Here is an 8,936-nt window from a genome sequence, read left to right on the forward strand (position 1 = left end):
TTTGGCTTTACTTAGATCCACAAATTCTTGTTTACGCAATAACAGTAATTATAAAAATTCAAGTTAGCTTTTTGGTGCATTCAAGCGTGGTATGTACTATACATATACATATGTACATATGTATGTATATATATAGATATTAAAAAAATATTGATTTTCTGCAGTTAAAACGGTCAGTTTAGTGAAGCTTATCGCTTAGAGCACACGTAAATCGTTCTTACCGCTCTAACTGGTTGGATTATAGAAGCAAAAATTCAAAACCATACTGAAAAGTAGTGTGTGTGTGTGAGTAAAGGAATCAGAAAATGTGAACAAGCAATAATTAAGTGCAATTTGAAAAGTATTTAAAGAAAAACAATAAAAAAAATTAATGCACTTAAAAAAATTAAAATTTAATAAATAAAAAAATTAAATAAACTTTTTGAATAATAAAATTTTAATGCAATAAATGCATACGAACTAAATTTTCAGAAATAAAAAACAAAAAAATCACATTTAAATCATAAAAAAATAATAAAAAATATATACCACACACTCATATAAATGATAAAGCATTAATACAAGAAATGTTTAAAAATATTTATATTTGCAAAAGCTTATAAAAAATAAACTAAATAAAAACGGGCTCGATAACCGAAAACTGAACAATAAAAAATTAACATCTTTATGCAACTAGAAACATGTCCTTGGTGCTAGTTATATTTTTAACCTTTGCGGCATGCTATTTTATACACGCTAAATGGCCGGTTTTTACTGTCGGTAGACGTATACGCGGACCACGGGCCTTACCGTTGGTTGGTAATGTGCAAATGATCAGCAGATTGAAGCCGGAATGTGAGTGTTTTAGAAAATTTTATTTTTAAAAGATAATAATGTTTTCATAGATAATAGTGTTACGGAGAAATGTATTTTAAAAATTAAATCTTTTCAACTTTTAAATAAAGTTCTCTAAACTTACTCGCACAGCTTTATTCAAAAGCGTCGCAGAATTTCGCGCTAAATACTGTGAAACTTATCGTTTATGGCTCGGACCGGAGTTATGGGTTTTTCTGCATAGTCCAACGGAGACGCGTGAAGCTTTGCATGATACGACATTAACGAGACCGGTGACATTTCAACAACTAAGCGTATTAATCGGTAACGGCCTGCTAATAAGTCATGGTAAGTTGCTAAAATTATTTAAATAAAGTGGAAAATAAAAACGAAACTTATTTTTCATTATTTTGCGCCAGGCAAACAATGGGAAACTCATCGACGCGCACTAAGTCCCGCATTTCATGTAAATATACTCAATACTTTCGCACCCGTGATAGCGCAACATGGCGAGGAATTAGTGCGAAAACTGCATGCCACCGAGGGCAGCCCAGTAGAAGTTAGTGATTATCTCTTCGCTTGTGTACTGGATGCGATTATAGGTAGGTGAAAGATATTAATTAATGACCGTAAATATTTTTAGAACGCACCGTTTTGTAATTTTTAGAAACCTCAATGGGCAAACAGCTGAACTCGCTCACGGATCCACATAATCGCTATTTGCATGCCTTTCACAAGTCGGTAATTTGTGAGAGTTTTTAAAATTTTACTCTTGTTAAACAGAAAATGTTTTTGTTAACACCACAGAACCAGTGAACTGCTCTTCAAACGCATGACGAACCCACTATTGGCGCTGGATTTCATATTTCAACGCACAAATATGTATCGCGAGCTGAGCGCATCCATCGCAGTGATATATCAGCTGATGGCTACTGTGATTGATGAGCGTATCGCGGCACTTAAACAACAAGAGTCGTTGGTTTCTATCGCAATTACAGCACCAGCCGAGGAAGGCATACGCAAGCAGCGACGTACATTGCTGGACACGCTGCTAACCACACAAATAGGTGGGGAAGTGTTGACACGCAGCGAAATTTGTGACGAGGTGAATACGTTTGTGTTTGCGGTGAGTAATTTGCACAGAATTACCCAGATACTATTATATAACTGCTTATAATACAGGGTGTTGACACCACCACAGCAGCGATGTGTTTTGTGCTCTACAGTCTAGGTAAATATCCGGCGGAACAGCATAAATTGTTGACAGAAATTGAAGAACAGCTCTCCGTTGGTGCTGAACTCACTTCCGAAGCACTCAATCGTTTGATATATTTGGATCTTTTCATCAAAGAGGTCTTACGTTACTATACTGTAGTGCCGATCACGGGACGCCAGACTACTAGCGATACGGTAATCGGGGGGCGGCGGTACTGTGCTGGTATAACCCTTTGGATTGATTTGTATGGACTTGCACATGATGCGCAATACTTCGATAAGCCGGATGAATTTCTACCGTTACGTTTCACGCAAACACAGAAGGAGCACTTGCCGCCATATGTTTATATGCCATTCTCGGGTGGACCACACATTTGTATAGGTCGTAATTATGCCTTATTAATTATGAAAATGTTCACGGTGCAGATTTTGCGCAATTTTGTGGTGAAATTGCGCGATCAACATGAAGAGTTGGTGTTGCAGTCGCAAATGGTGCTGAAGTCCCTGCATGGTTTCAATTTGATGTTCAGTCAAAGAGTATAAATTACGTAGAAGACGAGGTTAAGGTTTGAATATTTTTATTATTTAATTAAGAGTCCGAATAAAGTGCATGTCAGCAAAACTATAAGTTACTGTTTGAATAAAGTACATTTAGCGGTCATAAATACAGTTTACTTCTTTTAACCTACATTTTTGTTGTTGCTAGGCCAGCTTCTGATTTTTTTTTGGGTTTCGGATGTACATTCGGTTGTTTCCGGTTGCATAGATGTGAACGCTTTGCTTATGATAACAGCTTAAAAACGAACAAAACCAACAATAGTAAAACAATTTGAATGTTTTTTTTAAATAAAATTTATAAAAATTTTTGATTTTTACAAACTTTTACAAAAATTGACATTAAGTTACCGTCACTCAATTTCAAAATTAATTTGGTGATGGCAAATATCTCGATAGTTTTCTTATCCAAAATGTATCGATTATTTTATTAAAACAATCAAAAATTTATTTCAACTTTTTGGTCAGATAAACTAAATTTATGGAAAAAATGTAAAAATTGCACAAAACCTTTTTTTTATATCAAAAAATAATGGTTTGATATGTTACAAAAAACATGTTTAATTGGTTGAATAGCCAAATATGTTTGTTTAATGCATGCAACCCTGTGTTTACAAAAAGTATACGCAAAGTAGTTGGCAACGCAACAACATATGATTCGCCAACGTAGTTCAGCAAACAAATTTTTCTGATTGTCATTAACGTGTCGTTCGCAAATCAAATAGTTTTTATATAAATTAAGCTTTTCATACGAAATTAGTGCGATTAAAATGCAAACTAATGGTGCAGATGATCTACTACAGTTTCGGGATTACAATAGCACACCGAGCATGAGTAGTCCACCGGCTCAAATAAATGTGAACTCGCCGACCCATTCTAGCGGGTCTGCAGGTGCAACGCGCGGCAGTAATGCACTCAACGATTTGATTTATGACATGAGCCATTCAGCAGGCATCTTAAGTGGTAGCAACAACGCAGGTGGTGCTGGAAATATGAACAATATTGCATCAGGCGGTGGCGGGGCTGGTGGTGACGCTAATACTGGCGCTAGCAACAAGGTGTCATTTCTTACACTTGAATACTATCAGCAATTCTTTAATGTGGATACTTATGTGGTGATAGAGCGCATTGCTAATTCGATGATACCAAAGCGTGCTGGTGGCAACTACTTGCGTTCGAGCATTGGCCAAAATCCTGACTTGTACGGGCCGTTTTGGATTACAGTAACGTTGGTGAGTACTTTGTGATTTTCTTTCTATATATACATATGTATATTTGTATCATACGAAAAAAATTCCTCAGATTTTTTCGATTGCCATAAGTGGCAATATCGCAAGTTATTTACAGCACGCCAATGACAACTACCACTGGCGTTATAATTTCCATTTAGTCTCCTATGCCGCCACTTGTATTTTCATCTATGCCAATCTTTTCCCCATCGCCTTGTGGGCGCTCTTTAAGTATAGTCTGAAACCCATTACCGATGATGTGGAAACTGAAAGTGTAAGTGCTTAAGCGTTTGTCTTTGAATAATTTTATATTATATATGGATGTACATATATTGTTCTTTATAATCCTTTGCGTCGACAGGCCGACTACTCGCCCTCCCTCTTGTCACTAATGTGCATTTACGGCTATTCGCTATTTATTTACATACCCGTCTCCGTATTGTGGGTTATACAGGTGGGTAATACACGTCTACTACAACTATCATCCTTTATGATTACTACAATATGTATTTTGCATCTATTGCGCTACAGATTAGCTTGCTACAATGGCTACTAGTCATTACCGCCGCTCTACTCTCGGGCTCCGTGCTGATTTTCGTGCTCACTCCTGCGCTGCGTAACTCTAAGTTGTCGTTATTCCTCATAATCGGCATATTGGCTGCACATTTTCTACTCGCTGCTGGTTTCATGTTGTATTTCTTTCATGTGCCCAGCAATGTGGTAGCAAATGTGCCAGTTCCGGCCGCCTTGGAGGCGGTTACACAGGCGGTGAAACATGTAGTCACCCCGCCAGCCGTTGCTGGCAATATTGTACCGATCAATGGCACACGTTGAGTAAATATTACTTAAATAAATTTTGTTTTTCCTAGAAAAGTAAGAATTTTTATTTAAATTTAAAATTCATTTAAAAATTGTCGATTTATGATTTGCTACTGTCGCAAATTGACACTTTCAATTATATTTTAATACATATAATAATAAACTAATATTGTTATTACTATATAATTATTTACATGCCAACATATTCCATTGTAATTACTTGAATTTAATTTAAAATTAATGCTATGCCAAGTCGTGGTTGAATAAATGGGCATAAAAATGTATACAAAAAATGCTAAATGTTTGATATTCACTTTGAATCTATTATATATAAATATTTAAGTATAATATTTAGCTTTGCTTTTGTTTGTTAATGCGTTTATGCGTTCTTACGTTTAAAATTTTATCTAATTAAGTTAAGCGGCATTATGTAGCATCATACATATGTACATATGTGTAACATGAATTCATTTAAATTTACATATTCATTCATTCATTTGCACAACGCGTGTCATTGCACGTGTCCTTTGGTCTTCCATCAACTCATTTTTTTAATTTTAACAAAACGCGTACACTTTCGCTTTACTTGTAGCTTGCAACATCGAAAGCAACGCAAGGAAAACGGTTCCTTAGCAACTGCCACTCATTTCATTGGCATTGACAACGCTTCAGCGCTCAGTGAAGTTTAATTTAAATATTAAACAAATTTATTTTTTTGCAAAGTGGTGCAGCTAAACTAGTTTGCATTGTGTTACTTACGCTGTTGCAAGGCTACAATAGTCATATTAAAGTGCGACACAATAAAAGCCTTCCAAATCAACCCCAAATCCATAAGCACATACCGCAACTTATTTAGTTCAGTTTTTTATTTTTTTTTTCGCAGCACCTTTTCCTTTCAAGTTAACAACCCCTCTCTTTTAAAACGCGTTCTGCTACGCATGCGCAGCCCTTTCCTAGCACGTGTTTGACTTTTCCTTCTTTCACCTTTTCCATTCTGTGCTTTTCCCGTTGACTTTATTTTGTTTGTTGACGAATGCATGCGCATCCTACTGAGCAGCAGCGGATTTTGTTGACATTGTTTGGAAAAAGCGTTCACTTGCTGGAAAAGCGCTTTTGTTTGTGCCGAAGTGTGTTTTTGTTGTTATTTTTATTTGATCCGCAGTGGGGTTGAAATACGTTTCCACTTGGCTGATTAAAATTAGGTGTGAAAATGAAAATTCGCTCGGACTATTACGAAGGTTGGTACGAACAGTGGAACAGTTTGAAAATTTATAACGCTAAAAAATAAAAAATTATAAAAATCGGAAATAAAATTTACAGATTATGTTTAAAAATATAATAATAATTGAAAAATAATAATAAAAAAAAATTATAATAAAAAAATTATAAAAAAATAATATGGAAAAATAATAAAATAATGAAAAAAAAAAAATAGAGAATCTATAAAAGCTGGGTCGGATACCGAAAGTCCCCTACGTAAATATTTATTTCAGAGACAGTGTGGTAATAGCACAATTCGTGCTACAACTATAAAACAAGACTTCGTATCGTTTCCAAGACGTTGTTTGGTCAAGAACCTTAGTAAATCCGTTCCCACGACAGTCGGTTCTACAAAATCGGAACGGAACCGCTTTCCTGTAAACTCTTTTTGACCAAACATTGGAGGGCACCTCTCGGTAACAAATACCGACTGTGTATCTGCTTGAAAAACGAGCATAGAACTTCACAGGCTTGATATGTATCCGCTAAATCCGCGCATGGACCTGGTCTTCAGCTATAATTTCGTTATAGCCAGCGGGGAAAATCCATTGGCAGTATTAGTATTTTAAATGGCTAAATTTCCATTAAAATTATTGTCTGTCCCTTTACTGTCGTAATGATTGAGATGATCCAGACTTACAGCTCTAAAATCATATTCGAACAGTTAATGATATAAGCCCGGCATATGACTTTAATCAAGGTACTCTATGTATAACCTAAAACGACTAGATAATATTTGCAGTAAAACGCTTGAGTGGTACCCAAAAGGCAGCAAGAGGTGCGTAGGATTAAGCATTGCGGCCCTATCCTCCTCAAGAAGTAAAAACTGTTGCTAAATCTCAATATTCTCATTCCTCCTTACCACCTTTTATTTTCCTTCTCAATGATTACAAAGAAAAAAAAAAACGTAGAAGAAAAAAGCTGCGCCTAACACGCGCACCTACGCTACCACAAACGCCAACCGCAGTCCGCCAGCCAGGCAGGCAAACCAACAAGCAAGCAGCATACGCTCATTTATTTATAAGCTGATTTTTTTTGCTCACCACTTCGGCAGCCGCAACAGAAATTATTCAAATTACAAATTCTACCAGGCGCACAGCAGCAAGCAGCAAGCAAAACGGCTGCCTAGTAAGAAAAGCCAATCAGCTTACTCGGGGTGAGGTGACTACTGAGACAAGAAGGCTTTAAAGCTACGCGCTGCCAACTGGCACAACAGACGCCGGCCGCCCAGGCGGTTGACGCGCCATGCCAACTAGAGTTTGTTGTTGGTTGTGTGGTAAAAAGCATTGAAACTTTAGAAAATTTTACAACTTGACAAATGAATGGCGATGGCAGGAGCAGTAGCGAGTTGATGGACCGCTGACACGCGCCGCTGCCGGTGGTGGTTACAGCGGCGCAGCAGTTGCCAGCGTTGCTATGAAAGTTAATGCCGCTGCTGGCTGTTTGCCGTTTGCTATACGGTGTGGTGGTACTGTTGTTGCTTTCGTTTTGTTTTGCGCAAATATTGCTTTGTAAGCGCTGCGCCTTTTTTACAGCCACTTTTTCATTCCCCTCATGCAGCGCTGCTACAACTGCTTTGCATATGCAAATGCGCGTTGCGTTGCAGCTAAATTTAACTGTGCTTTTGCGCTGCTACATACAATTGCTGTTACGTTTTCGGCTGCTATTCAGCTACATGCTTTCATATACATGCACACACATGTATGTACATGTATATATAATATATTTGTCTGCATCACCCTGGTTTGGTATGCAAATCTCATCCCTTTTGCATGCTGCAAAATTACAAGACAGGCTTATCAAGCATAATAAAACTTCGCCTAACAGCAGCAGTGCACACTCACATACGCACTTACGCAAGTTTACGCTATAAATCCTGCAATGCGCGCTTGCAAGCTGCAACAGTGGGTGGCGTATCGCTTGTGTAAAAGTTTTTAAATTTTGTTTTATTCTTGTTATTGTAAAATATTTTTCGCTATGCACATTTTGTTGTTGTTTGCACATTTGCATTTCCGCCACTTTACTTGTCCGTCGCTTTGTTATTGCTGTGACCATTGCCACCACCACCACTGCCACGCCCAATACAGTCAGGTTGCTTTTAATTTCGATTCTATTGCCGCAGGCCGTTTTCCGGTTTCCGTTTGTCATGCAATCAATGCGTGCCACTTTCGGCCTTTTGGACCAGCGCATCCTCACTGCTGACTTGCCCACATCTATTGGTCCGTTTGGTACGCTCTATTGTTTTTTCTTTTTATTTCTGTTTATTTTAAATATGAATGTTGTTGTTTTTATGTTGCCTGCTTTCTAGTTTTGTTGCTTACTTTATTTTTAATAATAATAATAAAAAATAAACATGTGCGCTCTGAAATATTGCCTGCCAGCTGTCCAAGCATTGCAAATGTCAACAATATAAACAATGCAAATGATGCAGTGCGGCCAGATGTTGAATATGCGTATGAAAAGTGCTTGTATGTACATATGTATATCGAGCGCATACGTATGTATGTACAAATGTTATAATATTTGCAACTAGAAAAATATTAAAAATTATAAACACAAAAAAAAAAAGAAAATTAAAAAGAAATAAAAAATTATAGAAAATACTTAAAAAAATTAAAAAAAAAAACAATTTAAAAAAAAAATTAAAAAAATAAAAGAGCAACAAATTGAAGCCAAAACATTAATTATAAACATGTAATATTTGTTATTTTTTGTTGTTTTTCGCGAGTTTCTAATGAAAAAATAAAAAATAAAGAAAAAAAATTAATAAATAATAAACGAAAAATTAAAAACTAATAAAAAAATAAAAAATAAAAAAAGGACTTGAAAAAAAAACAACAAACAAAATGAAGTCAAAACTTTAATTATAAACTTTTGTAATTTTTTTTTATTTTTTCTCGAATCTCCAATTAAATTAGCAAACTTTCTTTATACTTTTGTGCCTCCCTTTCTCTTGTGTTTGCCTACACACATACAATATCTTTTTTTCCTAAATAAGCGTTTATGCACACATAACTCACAAGAATCACGCATATTTACCATAAG

General features: G+C 36.1%; 2 protein-coding genes across 2 annotated transcripts; both read left to right on the forward strand.

Annotated features, from left to right (window-relative positions):
- Positions 1-316: 316 nt before the first annotated feature.
- Positions 317-2,656, forward strand: LOC108976241 (probable cytochrome P450 311a1; the record flags this gene model as incomplete). Its single annotated transcript, XM_018945194.1, is given in 6 exon segments — positions 317-834; positions 967-1,161; positions 1,233-1,415; positions 1,481-1,550; positions 1,621-1,939; positions 1,996-2,656. Coding segments are annotated over 6 exon segments (1,497 nt in total). The 3' UTR covers positions 2,572-2,656.
- A 578-nt stretch (positions 2,657-3,234) lies between these two features.
- Positions 3,235-4,846, forward strand: LOC108976289 (protein YIPF1). The gene is made up of 4 exons (XM_018945287.1): positions 3,235-3,815; positions 3,886-4,086; positions 4,174-4,266; positions 4,344-4,846. The coding sequence occupies exons 1-4, from the start codon at positions 3,354-3,356 to the stop codon at positions 4,644-4,646; spliced, it is 1,059 nt and encodes a 352-aa protein (XP_018800832.1). The 5' UTR covers positions 3,235-3,353; the 3' UTR covers positions 4,647-4,846.
- Positions 4,847-8,936: the final 4,090 nt, after the last annotated feature.

Source organism: Bactrocera latifrons, unplaced genomic scaffold (genome assembly GCF_001853355.1).
Source record: "Bactrocera latifrons isolate USDA-ARS-PBARC rearing strain unplaced genomic scaffold, ASM185335v1 scaffold_74, whole genome shotgun sequence".
In the NCBI taxonomy this organism is placed as follows: domain Eukaryota; kingdom Metazoa; phylum Arthropoda; class Insecta; order Diptera; family Tephritidae; genus Bactrocera; species Bactrocera latifrons.